We start from the raw sequence: 21,221 nt of genomic DNA, 5'->3' as shown, positions 1-21,221 counted from the left end.
TATTTTGTCAAAATCTTGTTTCTCAGTTTACTTGAATACCGGTATGCAGGGTGGTATGAAATGCCTGTATACATGTAAGTGGATTTAGTTTCAAGAAGAATTGTCCCATGAAACATATAAGAAATAAAACATTTCATATTTTACATAATTTCTATTTTTTGACCCCGATGTCACAATTTTTGCCCCAACCCGATGGAATGACCATGTACAGCAAATGTGTATATTTTACACATTGGGCTACATACAGGCCTACAGGTATACCTGAAATGCAGAATTATAACAGTGAGTTTTCAGATACATGTAGGTACATATACTTGTACATGCTTGTACCTCTATGTACATGTACATGTGCAATATGTGCTGAAACTCTCGGGCTACACATGGGGCTACAAATGCATTCAATACATGTACATGTTCATAAATTACAATCCAAAGTCCAGAAGGCCAACATGGATAACAAGCTTCTGTGGGCATTCAGTGATGAACCCTAATTGGGTCCAGAGTACAGTGTATACAGAGATCAGGATTACAACTACAGTAGTACAATTCACTGACTGTTTACATTCTCCTCTGTACAATAGATACCATTGACACTGTACAATGAACTATAAAACATTCCACAAATCTGGCTCCACTTTTGACCCACAAATGGGACAAATAATGAATAGGAGACAAGTGATCGTGAATAAAAAGGCGACTGCAGCCATCTAGGAAAGGAAGTGGTTAATGTACAGACGGATCATAAAGTAGATTCTACAGGTCTATATGTACATGTACATGGACATTTATGGAATTTGTTGCAATTGCTTCCGTTTATTGAACTATTCATACACACGTACACGTACATACAGGAGAAAGGATATGGGTACTTACCATTCCATGTAGGAGGGGGTACTGGGGCATGGGCGGGGCATGGGCAGGGCATGGGCGGGACATGGGCGGGACATGGGCGGGGTATCATGTCTCATTACATCCTAGACAACATCCAAAAATATTTACATTGATGATTGATTTACTTAAAACAAATTTAGAATAGAATACACTGTAGTAGGGATGCCTGTTGGAATTGATCAGAGGGCCTCAAAATCACCTACATGTAGAATACAATATTTTGTACACAAAAATGCTAAAACTATGGCCTGAAATAAATTGCCAGGGCCTGAATTCAGGCTTTTGCCTGAAAACTGGTATCCCTGACTGTAAGGGAGAGTTAAAGGGACTTGTCAAATATTCAAAGTTTGTTTTCTCTGAAAGCAATTATAACACCATTTTCATCTGACATGCTGCCAGGCCCATTGCAGAAAGAATTGCAATCTAAGACACCATTCTCACTACCTCCCTAAAACTAGTTCACTGGAAACTAGTTTAACGTGTAATGAGAATGGTCGAAGCGATTTCAGAAGCAATTTTCCACACCTGTTCATAAAACCACACCACACGATGAGTTTCAAGAATGCTCTGCTTCATTAAACTGGTTTTAATAACGTATTATTAAAAGTGAGGACACAACCTATCTTCGGGAAGTAATCTTTGCACAGTTTGAACGCGCTACTCTACGCACTGTGTGTAGAATACGTACAATGCGGTTCTGAATTTCGCGCGAAACGTGTCACCCCACTGACAGTGTCCCCATAGCACCAAAATCACTTTACGTGAAGTGATTTTGAAAACCCCTTTCGGGTGATCAAATGGGAACACTAGCAAAAGCGATCTTCCAAACTGGTTTCCCAAACTGGTTTCAAGTAAACTAGTTTTAGAAAGTGTAATGAGAACGGGGTTAAAGTCAACCTTAAAATCAAAGTTTTTAAAGCTGCACACAATTATCAAATCCAAAGTATTTCCATCAATTTTCTCACCTTTTTCTATAAGTTCGTTCCATCTTTTTGACCAATGCTTGAGGCTCTTCGCATACTTTTTCTCGATATCACTTCTTTCCTGTATGAGTAGAATTAGTTCATTGGACAGTTTGTGACCATTCTCCATCCGTTTGACCGTCCGCTGATACTGGCCAATCTCCCAGAAGCTTCTGCTTGTCTGGTCAAAGCCATTCTCTTGACTGTAGGTAGACATTGTGTGTAGTGGGTAGGGGGTTGTTCAATCACGTTTTCAGGTTCTGCTTTTAGCCATACACCTGTATGAGATGAAACAGGCAGAAAGAATAATGGGGGAAACTCTTCAATTTCTGTTTCAAAATTTCATCAATTATTAAAATAAAACTCTATGTACAAACTACAATGTACAAAGTAAATTAGAAAACACAAAATTACTCAATACTTGTTTATAAAAATCTGTTTAAAAAAAATATTTTTCCCACCTAATGTCTTCCTCCAACTTTTGTATACAGTGTAGGCCTACATGTACATACAACACATGTACAGATTGCATGGACATATCAGCTACAGTTTGCTTTTTTTTAATGCTAGCATGTACATAATGTACATGTACTGTACATGTATCCTTTGACCCAGAATTTAATGACTTTCACCATGCAGAAAATAAGTCATTAGCCATTTGGCTCGAACAGATGGGAGAAATGATAATGTAAATACTGGCACTACATGTATGTAATTATATACAGAGCTATATGTAGGCTTTACATGTACAGTGTATAATCATTTTACTTTCAAGAGCCAGCTTGAAGGGTTTCTTTTTTTTACTTTTCATTTAAACCTAAAACAGCTAGAAATTATCTCTGCAGAAACTGTAGGGGAAGGCGGGGTAAGTTGTGACAGTTTTTGCTTTTTGCATGTTAGAATTGATATGATTAATAATCTTGTCGAAATAAGTACCTTGCCTTGAAATTTAATTCTTCTGAAATATTTTCCACCTATATATAACTTTCTATCCCCACACTGAAAGTCATCGTGACCTTTGAAATAAAACGATGTCAAATGGCTCAACTTGCCCCATATATGGGGTAAGTTTGAGCCACCTTCTGGGGTAAGTTGAGCCACAAAAACTATGTACAAAATGTATGAGGGGAGAACCAGCATGTCAATTTTTTGTTCAAAGTCTTTTCACTTGCTAATTCTCTATCAATACTAACATCCTTTAAAAGGAAAAGAGCAGTCATGTAAATTTGCTCCTTTCAGCCAGCATTTCAATCAATTTTTATGGTTTGTTTGTTTTTTAAGATACATTACCATAGGAATTACCATGGCTCAACTTGCCCCATGCTGTTTGGCTCAACTTACCCCAGTCCGAACTTAGTGCGATAATTTTGTATCCACACATTTATTATGCATCCATCATACAAAGACTATGACAAGAATGAAGATCCATACCTGGACTAATAATGTTGTTATCATGTCTTTATTATATTTAAAGACGTGTGTGTTTATAAAGTACTTATCTATTTCACACTCTTTTTTACTTTTTTGGCTGAAATTCATATTTTTCCCTCTAAAAAACTACTTTTTGTTTCAAAGTTGGAAACAATGTGGTGGGGTTAGGGGTTATGCTATGGGTCATCAATACATGACAACACCACAATGTCTGACTCATTCATTATCGGCCAGGGGGTGGTGGCTCAACTTGCCCCTATGCTCAACTTACCCCGCCTTCCCCAGAAACTGTACAATTTGAGTGACTGGACACAAGCTTGCCAAAGTACCCTTACAGCAGTTCTTGATGAGAACCCGTCAGTCAGTTAAATTTTATGAAAAAAAGCCTGTGAAAAGATGTCTACATTTTCTTTGACTTCCAAGTCAACAAAAATACAAAGGTCCTCTTTCACAAAACAAAATAAATCAATAACAAATGCTAGAATTCTATGACAAAACTTGCTTTAACCAATCACCATGCAGTATTATGCTGTGTACAAGTAACTTGACATTTTATAAACATTCTTGGTGATACCTGGCCCAGGAAAGATCGGGAGGGGAGAGAGGAAGAGAGGAAGGATGGGAGAGAGTGAGAAAATCATCAATGACCTTCAAGGTGCAGACAACCTCAAGGTTACTGTAATCTCAAAATTTCCTACTTTTCAGCCAGAGCACGTTTTCTGTAATAACTCAACCAACAATCATTTTCCTGTACAATATATTTTTTGAAATGTTTTGTTCAATCCGGTTTAGATTGAAGTATCTTTAATAGACATGTACACTTGTGCTCAAAAGTTTATAGTGAACCCCCGCCCCCCCCCCCCCCCCGATGCACTCCTTCATGCTGAGCACTACCGTACCTATAGGGGGTGCAGGGGTTGCAAGGGGTCACAACCCATGCAAATGGCATATCCCTGCCCCCCCCCTGACGAGCTTGAAGACCTTTTTTTTGCTTGTCAAATTTTTTGCCGGACAGTTTTGCCCCCCCCCCCCGTGGAAACTTCATTGTCTGATGGGGTTCATTAACTTTTGAGCCCCACTGTAGTTGCAAAATTCCAATAGTGAATGTTATTGTGTTCTAATTCGCTTTTTATCAAAGATGAATGTTTTTGGTGGAATGTGAAATAAATCAAATCAGATATTTTGAAAACGCCTTTCTAAATTGCAGGGAAAATGGTGCATTTGAAAGACAACTGCAGAACTTTTGTTAAAAAATAACAATCAACTGAATCTGAGATATCCATTATGGTTCTGAAAGAGATACAATGTATTCATGTACAGTGTATCACTAGGTGGTTTCAAACCGCCTCGATCACAAGAATCCCCGTTAAATTACGAGAAATTTTTAAGGCTACAAAATACCTGTTAATTATTTCTGCATTCACACCGCCCCGAAACACAACCTTCGGGATAAGTTCCCGAAGTTACGAGCATGCGCAGTATGGTCTGATAAGCAGGCAAGGCGCGAGATTCAAAATCACTAGCCCAGCAGCCACCCACGGCGCCGCACCCAACGACACGCTGGGCTAAAAGTTCCCGTAATTTGCTTTCACATCGCCAAAATACCTGCGACCTTGGAAAAATCCCTACGAAAGTTCTCGTAATTTCGCCAAGTACCTACTATTTAGCGGGTATTTTCTTTCGGGGATATTACGCGTAGTTTGCTTTCACATTAATACCAAAGTACCTGGTATTTTCTGATCGGGGTAAATTTCACGATCAGAGAATACCTGGAACTGGCGAACTTCAAGGCGGTCTGAAACCACCTACTATCACACTACACTCCAAGATATTCACAAAAGTTCAAGAAACTTTTTTTTGTTTCCAACTGAGCTGATGTGAACATGATGAAAAAAATCAAAAACTATTTTCATCATGATCTACCCAAAAGATATTTTATAACTTAACAATAATATTAATTACTATTTGTTTCATAGCATATCTACATGTATAACGATTGTTTTCAGAGCTAACACTACATGTAGTTTCTATCAACGATTGAAACTCAATGGCACTCATCTTGACTTTCAGAAATCACATTGATCTTGAGCCAATGACACAAAGCAGATTATTTGCTTGTACAGCTGATTAGTATGCTTGATGGCACAATATCAAAAGGACAAGTCCATCCCAACAAAAAGTTGATTTGAATAAAAAAAGAAATATCTAACAAGCATGACAGTGAAAATTTCATCCAAATCGGATTTTAAAAAGAAAGTTACAACTCTTTTTAAGTTTTGCTTAATTTCACATAACAGTTATATGCACACTCCCATCAGTATGCAAATGAGGGAACTGATGACATCACTCACTCATTTTATTTTATGAAATATTCTAATTTTTACCTCATTGTCCTGTGAAACAAAGTTTTATTTCTCCCTGAGCATGTGGAATTACCGTTACCATAAGATTTTATGGTTCATTCAAGTTTGACCTTGTTGTCAAATCTATAAAAATTGAAATATTGTATAATTCAAACAAGAAAAAACAAAAAAATGGGGGACACCACCGATTATCTCATTTGCAGTTGACTGAATTGTGCAATTAACTATTTTGTGAAAAATAAGCGGAACTTTAAAATGTCATAACTTTCTTTTTAATTTACATCCGATTTTCATGAAATTTTTGAATGGCATTATGCTTGTCTGATTTTTCTCTATTGATTCATATCAACATTTTCCCGAGGTGGACTTAACCTTTAAGCTTGATCAGCACTACGATCAAATGCTAAGATCCATGTAACAGTGTAACCAGGCCCTTGTCAGAATGTATAAATAGATGTACATCATATTAAAGGCCTAAATGTATTTGGCTGGATCGGAGACAGAGTTATTGGCATCTGAAACTGTCTGAGACTGATATGAGATGCAATTTCTGTCACTACATGTATGTCTCCAGACGCCTAACACTTAAATTAGTCTGCAGGCACAGACCCTTAGTTTTAGCAATTCATATACAGTAAAAGAGGAAATTTTCGCAGTGTGGAAATTTTCATGTACATGTATTTCGCGTTAAGATCGACAGATCGACAAGTGCGAATTTAAAAACGCGAATTTATGAGCATCTATTTTAATGCAAGTTTTGAACCGCGGTTCAATTGCGTGTATCGTTTTGGCAAAGATATTGCATAATTTGATCTAAAGAGGGCGGCATTTACGCAAGCAAGCTTGAGCTCCAATTTCATGTGCATCGCGAGAATTTGTTCCAAAGCAGTGCGATCATTTTTTAACAGTCGCAGATCAGTACTTATATTATGATTTTGGTTGAAATACAAATTGCTTTTGCTGTTTGATTGGTGAGTGTTTAGATCTGTTTAGTTTTTACGAATACGTTGGGTCGATCGCTCATATTTTTTTAATCTTGATCCCATGCACAAGTTAGAATAGCCGTGATCCCCCCGGTCCTTACCCGGTGCTCGGCCATGCATACCAGGCGAGCAGCTAGCAGCCCTAGCAGCGCCTCCGTTTTGCCTTCCCCGATGTCCGCTCCCCAAAGAAAAGTTGCGCTAAATGTCAAAAAAGCTCATGATTAGATCAAAACAATGCTGAATTATGCTGCCCTATAGAGCTAGAATTATGATCAGAAAATACCATTTCGTTGCTGAAAATTTTAATTAAAACCATTCACAGATGGGCAAGAAGGAAGTGACTTTGTGATTATGGAGTGTGCAGCGCGAATTAAAAAACCCGCGAATATGTTTTGAAGCCGCCAAGCGCGAACAATTCCGCGAAAATAACAGCATTTACAGTGCATTTGGTGCAGGTGGCAGGGTCTGAAGTAGTGAGACTACATGTAGATTGTACTATGTACTGTGGCTGGCTCTACCACACCAGTCTGTTGAGCAAACCCTTCGCTCGAGATAAGGGTCTGAATGTGCAGCATACTCATGCCTGGAACAGCAAGTTCTGTATACATGTGCTAGTCTTTGCATGGAGGCACACTTGTTGATCAAAGTTCCAATCAGGGTCTGTGCCTGCAGACTACTACCACACAGACAAGGAGCCTTTGGCATCTAGTTTTTACTCTATTAATCCTGTTTATTGGTTAAAGTATCAAATATGAGTCTGTGCTTGTAGACTACACTCCACTCCACATACATGTACTAGCCTAAAACCTTGGTCGAACGTTGTGCAACATAGACATACTGGGGCTGCTTTGATCATGCTTTGATCTATCAACGGTCAAGTCCACCCCATAAAAATGTTGATTTGAATCTTTAGAGAAAAATCAAACTAGCATAATGCTGAAAATTTCATCAAAATCGGATGTAAAATAAGAAAGTTATGACATTTTAAGGTTTGGCTTATTTTTTGCAAAACAGTTATATGCGCAAATCAGTAATAAGCAAATGAGAGAGTCGATGGTGACCATCACTCACTATTTCTTTTGTTTTTTATTGTTGGAATTATACAATATTTCAATTTTCACTAATTTGACATTTAGGACCAACTTATCAGAACCAAATAAACAATGTTAATTCCACATGTTCAGGAAGGAACAAAACTCGATTTCACATGACAAGGGGGAGAAAATCAGAATAAATCATATTTCATATAACAAAATACATGTACAAAAGAAATAGTGAGTGCGTGACATCATCAGTCCCCTCATTTCCAGGATGTGCATATAGCTGTTTTTGGAAATTAAGGGAAGCGTAAAATGTCATAACTTTCTTATTTTACATCCGATTTTGATCAAATTTTCAGTGTTGCGCTTGTTGGATTTTTCTCTTTTTATTCAAATCTAGTTTTTGTTGGGGTGGACTTGTCCTTTAAAATCATTCTCAATCTCACCCCAAGTATTCACACTCACATACAATGCTCATTATTCATCTAAAGAGGCTTGACAAGCTTACAAACACCACCATTCACCATGAAGGAAAGCGTACAATGTTCACATTGAAGTACACAATGGACTTTCCCCATGTACGGTATATGTGTAGGCCCTTTACTTGTCCCTACCCTGGAGGAAGAAAGTCCCTACCAAAAATGTCAAGCTACATGTATGCTATAGAAATGAATAGCAAGAGATTACAATAGATCCCTTTGTAATTTGAGGGGGCAGGTACAGGTACAATGGAGAAACAATCTGTGCCCCATAATCTATACAAGTACATATAGGTACTACAGTGCAAATACAATGTATGTACATTGCCGATTCGTCTATTGCCAACTCATCCACTCACCACATGGTCTACCAATTAAATAGTCTAATGCCATTCCCTCCATCAACATTTCGTCTATTCAAAAACAACCATTTGTTCCAATAACCATTTGGTCCAACCATTTGGTCCAATAACCATTTGGTCCAGTCATCACTTCATCTAATCACCATTCGTCCACGACCATTTCGTCTCATAACCAGTTGGTCTGATATCCGTTTCGTTTTCATTCATTTTGCACAATTAACACTAAACAGTCCAATTAGACCACATGGTACATGGACTAAATGGCTATTGGACCAACTGGTCATTAGACGAAATGGTGAGTGGACGAATTGGCAAAATTTTAGACCATGTGGATAGTGGAAGAACTGATGGTAGACCAAATGATAGTAGACGAGTTGGCAATTAGACGAATTGGAAGTAAAACCATGAAATTTATGCGCAGCACTGATCAATATTGCATTGGTGACACAACATCTGATCCGGAGACAATTGCTCAGGGCTTTATTTCATCTATGTACATGTAGGGTTAGGGTTGCAATAGGGTTTTAATAGGTTTAGGGTTGGGTTTACTGTACATGTAGGATAGGAGTGTTATCCATTGTTAAAGGTCAAGTCCACCTCAGAAAAATGTTGATTTGAATCAATAGAGAAAAATCAGACTAGCACAATGCTGAAAATTTCATCAAAATCGGATGTAAAATAAGTTATGACATTTCAAAGTTTCGCTTATTTTAAACAAAATAGTTAAATTGAACGAGCCAGTTACATCCAAATGAGAGAGTCGATGATGTCACTCACTCACTATTTCTTTTGTTTTTATTGTTTGAATTCCACAATATTTCAATTTTTACGAATTCGATGATTAGGACCTCCTTGCCTGAAGCACAAAATGTTAAAATAATGGAATTCCACATGTTCAGGGAGGAATGAAACTTCATTTCATATGACAATGACGAGAAAATCAAAATATTTCATATTTCATATAATAAAATACAAAAGAAATAGTGAGTGATGTCATCAGTTCCCTCATTTGCATACCGACCGAGATGTGCATACAACTGTTTTAAGCGAAACTTTAAAATGTCATAACTTTACATACGATTTTGATGAAATATTCAGTGTTGTGCTTGTTGAATTTTTCTCTTTTTATTCAAATCAAGTTTTTGTTGGGGTGGACTTGTCCTTTAGAGAAAGTAGTTGCAGCAAGCAATTATTTCTTGAGAAAGTCTTTTAAATCAAGGCTACTTGTCCCCAAATATCATATCTAGATCTGGTACATAATACTGTAAAAGCTGTTATTTTCGCGTACAGAATTTTTCGCGAATCGCGGGGGTCCCAACATTTTCGCGGGTTGTTAAATTCGCGATCAGAAGATGTACAATACATTTCCACAGCATTTCAAAGAAGCAAAACTAGTGCAAATCATGTGCAAATCTACACTCCTCAAAGTCACCATGCTAATATGTCTTTTGTACATAAATATGTCCCTGTAAAAACAGTTACAAATTGTGGAAAAAGTGGCTTAAATTTCAATTTTTTTACCTTTAGATCTAAAAATTCATCATGCCACAGGATCTGTAGGGTTAAGCAATCTTTGGAATTTGCGTTTGGTTCGATTCATTTTTCAAAAAGTTGGTAAAAAGTGCAAAATTGTGGAATTTTGTGAACAGAATGTTCACCTTCAAGATTCTGGTCATGTGACTTATGAATATTAAGGAGTATGCAAATAGCTACCAATACGTGTGTATAGAGTCAATCAGATGACAAAAAAATCAAATTGTTTCATGGAAAATACATTTTAATATTACAGTGAGTGTATGAATATTGATAAAATAATGTTAGAAAATAGTTTAAGCCCTGATTTTGTTTGAGAAATTAAAAAAAAGTGAAATTCTAGCAAACTTTTTGAATCACTAACTGTACTTTCTAAGCCTATTTTTTGTACATATAGAGGTGCATCTCTCTATTTCTCACTTTGCAGGATGTTTTCAATAGCAAAGCTTTGCTGTTGGGGGCATTGGCACTGACTAAGAAATGTGTCAATATTTTCGCGTGTTGTTAAATTCGCGGCCAATCGGCAATTCGCGAAATCCGCGAAAATAAAACCCCGCGAAAATAACAGCTCCTACAGTATACATTTATGTATTGTGAAATCATGAAATCTTTACGTATCTCAAAACTGAATATTCTGATGATCACTTACACAGAAAAGCATATGTGGGACAATGTAAATATAACTTGGAAAAATACCCAACATTTGATGGAACTATGTGTTTATTTTGCTCATTTCTCAGCAATTATGCATTTTCTTCCAGAGCCATTTGGCACTTTTTTTTCAATTTATAAAACAAATACTTGGGTGGTAATTTTATTGGATTCCGTTCAAACTCATTTTGAGATTGTTACAACAACTGGTATTTATCTTTAAAGTTGGTATACATGTACATGTAGTGTTGGAAACAGCGGAGCAATTGTCGGTGGAGCAAATGACATGGAACCGTTGCATCGACCAAGATACAGTAATTACATTACATGAAATGTGCATCAATCAGCGTATGCCTACTGTGCATGAGTTTGAATATTATACTGTGTGTGGGAACAGTGTCAATGGAATGGAGTAGACTCAACCCAGCTTCATGACGTAGTTCCTAGTGTTGTTTACTACTGAGAAGGGGCTTTCCCCCAGAGAGCATGCCTTTTCATCAGCCAGAGAAAAAGGGAAGTTGTGTTTATATGTAGGCAGGCCTACCACAGACTAGTCTGCTGTGCAAACCCTTCACTCGAGTTTAAGGGTCTGAATTGCAGCCTGCTCGTGCCTTGTGTACATGTACTGAAGACTGAATTGAAACAGCAAGTTTTGTATGCGCTAGTCTGTGCATGGAGACACACTTGTTGATCAAATTTTCAATCAGGGTCTGTGCCTGCAGACTAACCACAGACAGTCTGGCATATGATGATGACTGTACAGTGTACATATGTATACTGTAGAAAAAGCTTTGGACACAATGTCATCTTGGGTGTGGATATGACATGTTATTCTGAAAGGTCGAGGACCAAAATAGTCTGGAGAACCATGGTCCTACTCACCAAGTGTTGCTATTAGGACTCTTCTGTATACATTTAGTCCTCTCCGTCTACGGCTATAGATATACACATATACATTGAATGTAGGCCTACATGTAGATGGTGGACACGAAAGAATTGTACACAATTAGGTGCACTTGATCATGAACAGGATAAAGATTAGTGTTAAAGAGAAATTCCAGTAGTTGCAGTAAACACTGATTTCATGAGAAAGTCTGTAAAACAAGGCTTAATTGTCAGTATATCATAGAGGATCTAGATCTGGTACAGTTACATTAACTGAACTTTGTGAATCTTGAAATCTACGCTGAAAAATGTTCACACTGAAGATCCCCAACACAGATACATGTAAGCGCACGTGGGACAATGTATAATTATTGCTTTAGAGCGTCTGGCCCGACCTGTGCTTATTTGCTGATTTCTCAGCAATTACACAATTTCTTCCAGAATCCTTTGGCACATGCGTTTTACTTATGTAGACACTTTGGTGGTCATTTCATTGGATTCTGTACAAACTCATTTCGTTACCAAAACTAGCATTTACCTTTCACCCTACAGTCAGTTTCCCCGCATACTAAATGTAAGTGCAAATGATGTACAGTAATTGAACGTCAAATTTTGGAAACTTTTACCACGACACAATCCTGACTACGGTAATTCATCGCTGCTGTCATACAAAATAGTGCGGCAGACCTATATTTCAATTTTTATTGCCTGGTCAGGACTATTCTGATCAAGATCATTTGAAGTGAATTTGACAAAAAAAGGCAGTTTAAATGCATGGCCCTGCTGTAAACTCGCACTCGCACAATCTTGACACATTATCGATACTTGTTGCGTGGCATAGAGAGCAGGCATATACATGTATGTACACTCACTGTAGGCCCTACATGTACAGTGTATAGGCCTTACAATATGTTTCATAATAGTGTCATGTGTCACTGATTTTCCCTTTTTGCATGTCAGCGTTTTTGATACCACATTTTGGTAGAACGTGATGAAAAACCCCCACAACCCAAATTTGGTGGGAATCGGTCCATAGGGCCCCCAAGATATGACCTCATGAATACATGTACATGTACATACATGTAATAATCCCCATTGAACTAAATGTACATGTATTATATGCCTGGTTCTAACCATTTCGAAAATGACCATGAATGTAAAAATAGTCTGTACACACAGACTCAAATTTGACACATTATCTACAAGTAATTACACCATGTCTATCTCTTTGGTACAAGGAGGTAGGAAGAAAGGCAGCCACAGGACATACAAAGTATGTACAAATAGTCAATCTACATGTACATACATAGTCTCACTCCCTCAGACTCTGCATTATTATTGTGAATTGTGAAAACCGAAGGTCTGTGCCTGCAGACTAGATGTGACCAGGGTCTTATTCAAATAGTGCAACGAACTTTCAGGGTGCATCATAGTGCACAAGATCATGTACACTACATGTTTTTAGAGTAGCACCCAAACATGAAAAAGGATCTTTCCTGTGTCCTTGTGACATGAATTGAAAAAAGATATTGAGTACATGGGAAGTACAGTAGGCCCTACATGTACATGTACATACAGTATGTAAAATACATACATGTGCAGTACCTGTACATACAGGTACATGTGCATCTACACGACAGTCATGATATAAAAATGAATACTCACCCTCAATAGCATGAATCCAACAAAATTTGGTGCTCTAATAATTATCACGAACATGAATCACAGCAAAAATTGTATGCAAACCCAAGTTTTGATAATTTACCAACCAGTCTCTATAACATACATGATCTACATGTACATACTGTACTCTATACTATTCAGACAGACACACTGCACCACACATACACCTCTTCATACACTACCTACTACTACTCAGTTCCTTATTTTCTGGTGGTAGATAAATGTACAATGTTTTACTTCACTGAATATTGTCCATTTCATCCCTATGTTGACTGAATTTTGACTGAACTTTTATTATATTCCAATATTAGATCAGTTTTCACGGTGACCGGGTCCAAGCTATGCGGACGTTCATTGAAACCTCTGAAGAATTACATTCCATTCCCCATACAATCTTTTGTGCATTTTACGGGATCTATGGATTTCCGAAATTCATACTAACTGAATCACCATGAAAAATTCTGATAATTATGAATGAGCAAACAGGCGAGGGGAAGTATTGGGTATTTTGTTACTTTCAGCAAATTTAAGGTGTGCTGTTCAGAAGGGGTGTGTGCATTAATAAGTGTGGTTTTATGCTCCACTGCATGCAAACATCTCTATGACTATGGCCAGACCTGCAGTACTTTTTGGCCTACATGTACATACAGTACACTATTAAATGTACATACACTTGTACATGTACGTACATGTACAATCCACTTGCATGTGCGCTGGCAGATCCAGGGGGGGAGGGGCACAGCCAGCCCGTGCCTCTCCCCCCTCTTGAAAAGCAAAATAAAAATTTGTAATGTAATAATGCCATTAAAACAGAAGTGAGTGCCCCCTCCCCCCCCCCCTTTGAAATTTTGTTTTGCTTGTCAAATTTTTTTTGGGGACGAAATATCATAAATTTTGGGTGAAAAACCTTTTTTTGGGGGGGGATCCACCCTTGTACATGTGTACATGTAGTGCATGCAGCCAGTAGTACACTTTATCATAGAAATTTTGTATCGACAATAAAGCAGATTCTTCGCTTTATGTCTTATGATCAGAATAAGCCTAAAATCAATCAAAATCAATCATGCCTTGTAAGTAAAAATTATGCATAGGTAGACACAGTGAGCCCAATGTAAACAGTATACATGTACATGAACTATGGTATGTGCACTGTACACTACAGTACTCAGCAGCCACTATTCCAGTGTTAGGTCATGTTCACATAAAATCTTGATATATTTTCTTAGTATTTTTAAACAGGGTCAGCTATTGCATCATCCATAACGTTAAACTGGTATAAATCGTATATTAAAAAGCCTTTAATTATTTAAATCAAACAATAAATAATACAGTCAAGAGACACTCCATGCGCTGTACACAAACAATACACATGTACATGTAGTACCATGTACTAGTAGTGCCAGACAGCTCCTTCATACACTGTGCCAGTAGGCCTACATTTTTGGTGTATTATTTGTATACATTGAACAAAAAAAAGTATGCAGGATCCTCACAACACAGTTTTACACCATCGAGTACAGAATTCCTACAGTATGAACTCAGTAGCCTACTGCCAGAATGCTCCATCGTGTAATTTTTACCTTGTATACAGTACATGTAAGCCTGAAGGATAACAGTTAAGTCTGGTTGATTGGATCATCAATCATAAAATAAATGAGATTAATCCATTAGGGTGATAGATACTTTTATAGAGTGCCAAGTCTATTAAAGATGATTGATTGGGACGACACCATGGGGTAAATCCACAAACCAGATTAGCAAAATGGCACAGAAAATAAAATCTGCACAAAGCTCTATTTACATGTACATGTACAGTGTCACTGAGCTGCATGTACCCGGTACACTGATAAATTAGATTGATCATTTGTGCTCTGCATGGCATACCAATACGTACTGTACATGGACACTATCAATATTTTGATGTACATGTGTACAAGTACTATACACAGTGTACTGTATTTCCAATTTATCTAATGCCAATTCGTCCAATTGCCAACTCGTCTACGATCATTTGGTCTACCATCAGTTCGTCTACTCACCACATGGTCTACTTTGATTTTAATCCCAATGCCATTTCGTCTAATAACTAGTTGGTCAATAGCCATTTAGACAATACCATTTTAGAGAAAAAAATAGTCTACAGGATAGTTCATTTGGTCTACCATCAGTTTGTCCACTCACCACATGGTCTACTTTGATTTAGTCCTGATGCAATTTTGTCTAATAACCAGTTGGTCCAATAAGCCCAGCCATTTAGTCCATATACCATTTGGTCTAATTGAACTTAGGGTTAATTGTGCAGAATGAATGAAATGGACATTAGACCAACTGGTTATGAGACAAAATGGTCATAGACCAAATGGTGATTAGTCGATGTGATGATTGGACCAAATGGTTAATAGACGAAATGTTGGACGGAATAGCATTAGACTAAATGACAGTAGAACATGTGGTGACTGGACAAGTTGGCAGTAGAGGAATTGGTAATTTACCATACTGTACAGTATTATGTACATGTTTGTTTTTGTGGTACATGCTAGAACACCCTGGATTTGATGAAAAAAATGAAATTTGAAAAGGACATTACATTATACAAACATGTGAAAAAGACTAACCAGAGACTAAACCGATTCAATCAGATTCCAACTGTATAGGATGAAAGCAATTATGATGATGAAAGCAATGATGATGAAAGCAATGATGATGATGATGATGATGATGGTGATGATGATGATGATGATGATGAGGATGATGATGATGATGAGGAGGATGATGCTGAAGATGATGGTGATGATGGTGATGATGATGATGGTGATGATGATGATGATGAGGAGGATGATGATGATGGTGATGATGATGATGATGATGGTGATGATGATGATGATGATGGTGATGATGATGATGATGATGATGATGATGATGGTGATGATGATGATGATGATGGTGATGATGATGATGATGATGATGATGAGGAGGATGATGATGGTGATGAGGAGGAGGAGGAGGATGCTGATGATAAATATCATGAATCAAACAATTCATGATATTTATCAGCCAATGCAAGTATTTTATGATGCTTGATATTTATCAGCCGATGTGCAAGTATTTTTTTATCGAAGTTGGCACTTCTCATGATATTGTCCCCCTCTATATGTGTGTCATTGTAGCTAGGCTACGATAACAAAGACGGCAAGATGGCGACAATAACAGACTGTGAGTAAACGCTCCTCTACTATTAATACTTTCATTAAAGCGTAATTGTACTAAAAAAAAAATATTTCTGGCCAAAAGTTGCAAACCAATATTGTAGCCAATTTGCGTAGGTTTGGGCTCAAAACCCTAAAGAAAACAAGTATTTTAGAGCAACAGTATTGTTGCAAAATTCCTCAGTGCGTGTAGAGCAATGGCATCCCGCACGTCAGGTATATGACATTAATCTCCAGGAGCCTCCTGGCTAGGTACAATTGATCCAAGAATGTTTTTCAATGAAAGATCTTCAGAAATATAGAAATTATGTATTGTAGCCATCTTATCCTCCTCCTGCTCTTCTTCATATCCCCCCCCCCAAAAAAAAAGAAAAATATTATACAGATACTGCCTACCTAGAGTTTGAATATAACATTTCCTCTCCCCGACGGAGTTATATTTTTCCCAAGGGAATATATTTTGCCCGAAGCGCGCAGCGCTGAGGGAAAATATTATCCCGAGGGAAAAATATAGCTTCGGAGGGGAGTTGAAATGTTATTTATTAAAACGATAGACCAGGCAATATCTGTTATATGCATTCATCATCTGGCTCAAACCCGAAATTCTCGCTACAGCTCTGATCCATCTACGTCATAATAGTTTTTTTTAAATACATTTAGCGCGTTCTTCATGCAATCAACGCGTTAACACTAGCGCGTACATCAACTACCTTGTTGCGCAACTTGTATGCAGCGAGTGACGTCACCTTAGTGGATATAACGCCGCAATTGAAAATACTACGCGGTATATTCCCTGAGATGACGTCAAAACCTAGAATATAACAAATGCGATCCTCGCTGCTATGGTCACGTGATGGCGTATTGACCTATCACTGATTCGAATCTACATAGCCTATGTAATATATATATATATATGAATTTCTCTCCCTCCTCCCTCTTTAGTCCCAACAAGACCAGTGCAAAAATGCAATCAATAGCTACATATTTTTTAGGGAAATTCCAATGACATCGCATTTTAACCAAATTCAAGTCCCCCACCCCCAGAACTTTGAGTTTGTATCGGTAATTGTCAAAAGAAAAAAAATATAAACTACTTCAGACAACAAATTTTAGACCTATTTTTTACTTTGATTTTCAAACCTAGTAGGATGGGGGGTCAGGTGTCCGGACAATATTTTGGAAGCCTTCTTTTTTGTCTTTGATTACACTAAAAATACGCATTCAATAGTTGTAATCATCTGATATTTTGTTCTCTATACTAATTCCTGACATTTTGTATTAAAACTGATAAAACTTCACTTATAAATTTTTCCAAATGACTTTCTTAAATCGTCCGGACACACGACCTGTCCAGACACACAACAACTGGGTATAAATTTTGAAATGGTTAATCATGAAGTCATGAAGTGAAGATCAATGTCAATCAATGACAAAGTATAAAATATTGCAATTTGACATAACAATTTGAATACTACCCCTATGTAGTTTGACTAGAATAGAATTTTAAGAGAATTAAAATTTCAAATAAAGTCTTCCGATTAATTCAAATCATCACATCGCCTGCAACCTGACTCAACTCTGCTAACAAATTCACCACACATCATTTACTCAACATTGTACAAAATGTTGGTCAAACTCTCATTGATCACACAGCTCAGTCTGACACAGACAGTCACACATAGAGAGAGTGCAGTCACCGAGTACTGAATTGGATCGGAGGCGTTCCTCCTCCCATTCAGCTCAGTTCACACACACGCTACGCTTGGCTCCATATTGCCACTGCGCACTCGCACAGCAACGACATCAAACTGCCATTTTTATAAATCAAATTTTATGGATTATTTCGTTGATTTTGAACTGTCACAGAGTATCAAATGACTTACCGAATTAGATAATATCACTCCCATTAACTTTTGACAATCTGGAACCGGAAGCGTTGACAAGTAGCAAGAATTTAGCCGCTGGAGATCAGCTGAGCCACCGAAATTAATACGATAGCGGAAGCCCGTTATTATTTCGTTACGCGGCGAGAAATCGCCTTTTCGGGGCGATTAACAAGCCACAGTTTTAGCCATTCATTCGATGCGCTCTGCGCTCTGATTTTATGTCTAAATAAATCAGGGAAAATGAGGCCTAGAAGCTGCATGAAGCAGAACAAATCCGAAGGAGGATTGCGAACGTGCATAGATTCCATAAAATCACATAATTTTAGGGGTTTTTTCACGTTGTAAGTCATGACTTCCCGTGATTTCCTCCCTTTTAATTCATTTTCGTTTTTCAATAACAAAAAGTATAGTGGGGGCCGAAGTCCAGCCCCCCCCCCCATTCGGCAGCTCATGGCAAAGTAGTCACCACTGCCTGAGCATGTTTGATAAAGAAGGAATATTAACGTATATTCTAAATACTCGTTGGCACAGGACCCGGGGTATAGGTACTATATGTTGTCATCAAATCCCTTTATTTTGCATAAATTGTTTTGTGGGAAAAAATGGCGAAGCTTCGAAATTTCATAACTTTCTTACTTAACATCCCTTTCATGAAAGTTGTTATAACAGCTATTTTGCAATAATAGTTTAAAGCAACTGAAACATGAACTTGCTGAACATGCAGAGATGGCGCAGGAATATCTTACTTTTTACAAAATTTTGATGAAGTAAAAGGGGAAGGGGCAATCGAAAAATTACAAAGGGCCCACAGAAGAAAGAAGAATATCGGTAGAATCGAACAGTCGGGCAGTGTAAACATATCACTTCTGTATAGAAGGGGGTGCGGCTTGACAGTGGCGTACCTAGGATTTTCCACAGGGGGGGGGGCAAAAACGTCCGCCCAAAAATTTGACAAGCAAAAAAAAAATTTAAAAACAGGTCTTCAATCACAAATAAACAAATAAAGATTTCGTACCAGACAAAAAACAAAAAACAAAACAAAAAAAATCGTAGGGGGGGGCAAAAAAGGTATTTCAAGGTCGTCAGGGGGCAGGTATACGTCTTTTGCATGGCTTGTGGCTCGTCAGGGGGGCAGACTGCCCCCCCCCCCCGTAGGTATGCTAGTGGGGCTTGGGGCACTGACTCCCGACAAATTTGACGGTCAAAATAAAATAATTTTTAAAAGGAAATGAAAAAAGATAATTATTTTCTGAATATTGCATTGAAAATCTATCAAAAAATAATAATGAATCTCATTTTAAAATGTTCAAAGATTTCACTCATTCGCCATTCAAAAGAAAAATGCCTCATTTCGCCTCCTCCAAATTTTTGGCTCATTGTACCCCCAAAAGGTCTATCCTGATCATTCCATAAAGTGATCGACGGCCCCAATCCACCCCCCCCCCCCACCTCAGTTTAGCTCCTCAAATAGTTTTGGCTTATTACATCAATGTGATGTCATTCCATCATGTCCATGGATGATAAATAATAATATGATGATGATCAATAGCATTTATATATTGCCATATTTCTGAAACACCTTCATATAGGCGTAGGCTCATCACACATCTGCTGAAATAAGTGAGTTTTGAGAGACGATTTGAAGAGTTCAATGTTGTCAAGTTACGGATCTGGTGGTCCACGCCCCCCCCCCCCTTCCAAAACCATACAATAAGCGGCTGTCCCATATTATGATGGAGAAATTGGGAGGTATAATACTCTAATTTGTCTTGAATGTGGTGATGGTGGCTGCTTGCTTGTAACGCGAAATCATTTTAACCCATGCCCGTTTTCAAGTTGGAGATAAATTTATTTGGTATCAAACGACTACACATTCTTGCTACCCCCCTTTTAACCGATATTTTCAAAGAAATATTAGGAAAATTACCATCCATATCAACAAATCCCTATTGTCCAACATAATATGTTAAAGGTGTGGTCCAGGCTGGAAATATTTATATCTCAATTAATATACGATGAAATTCACTGTGCAAAATGCTGAAAATTTGATCAAAATCGGACAACACATAACAAAGTTATTGAATTTTAAAGATTTGCATTATTCTGGTGATACAGTTCTAGGCATGTCTTTATGAATATTCATTAGATGGGCTGATGGTGTCACATCCCCACTTGTTCTTTTGTATTTTATTATATGAAATTAGGTTAATTCAAAAAATTTCTACCAAGAACTAAAACAATTGGATTGACAACTGATTAAGTGTACGAGTTATTTATTGCCGCAACTTATTTCAACATAATGGAGACACATCATTTACACATGCTTTATGAAAAAATGAAAAATTTATGATTTCATGTAATAATATAAGAAAAAGGAAAGTGGGATGTGACATCATTAGTCTCTTGCCCCCATGCATTCACGAGCAAGCGGAAAAAAAGAGAAAAATATTTTATGAACATTATGTCAAAATCCATCACAAAATTTGATTTTAAAGTAAAAATGTTGAAATTTTTGCTCATTCGCAACTTAAAAAAAGAGATTTTACTCAATATTGCCATATCTAGACTCCTCAGTTTTGGGGGCTCATTACGTTTCTGGGTGGGGGGGGGGGATTAGGTTGGTGTACAACATGTTAAATTTTAAGATGATGAAAATAAATATACCCATATAAGTCATTTGAGTGATAAAAGAAAAACAACATAAGAAAACAAACCAAAACAAATCTGACATCATCTGGTTTGCTATGATAATCTTTTTATTTTATTTTTTTAATTTTTACTGATTAGGTCCAAAATAGGCCAATGTTTTATCTTCCTCTTCCGTTGCAGAAAATAAAAGTATGAGTTATCTCTTCCTAGACATTCT

The 21,221-nt window shown here is 37.4% G+C and overlaps 1 protein-coding gene across 12 annotated transcripts in view; it reads right to left on the bottom strand.

Annotated features, from left to right (window-relative positions):
* The window catches only part of LOC121421511 (protein kinase C and casein kinase substrate in neurons protein 1-like), a 56,220-nt gene extending 37,718 nt beyond the window's left edge, over positions 1–18,502 (bottom strand). For 10 of the 12 annotated variants that reach the window (XM_041616249.1, XM_041616243.1, XM_041616247.1 and 7 more), the window contains exons 1-2: positions 18,353–18,502; positions 1,857–2,131 (exon numbers count right to left, since the gene is read on the bottom strand). In XM_041616249.1, coding sequence (XP_041472183.1) covers positions 1,857–2,070 — 214 coding nt within the window. In that variant the 5' untranslated portion in view covers positions 2,071–2,131; positions 18,353–18,502. Of the gene's footprint in view, positions 1–1,856; positions 2,132–3,786; positions 3,859–13,245; positions 13,470–18,352 lie in introns of those variants that run through there. The other 2 variants (XM_041616245.1, XM_041616246.1) reach the window with 2 other exon arrangements.
* Positions 18,503–21,221: the final 2,719 nt, after the last annotated feature.

Source organism: Lytechinus variegatus, chromosome 9 (genome assembly GCF_018143015.1).
Source record: "Lytechinus variegatus isolate NC3 chromosome 9, Lvar_3.0, whole genome shotgun sequence".
Lineage (NCBI taxonomy): Eukaryota > Metazoa > Echinodermata > Echinoidea > Temnopleuroida > Toxopneustidae > Lytechinus > Lytechinus variegatus.
Note: the sequence above shows the minus strand (reverse complement) of the source record. Positions and strands in the feature narration are given on the sequence as shown.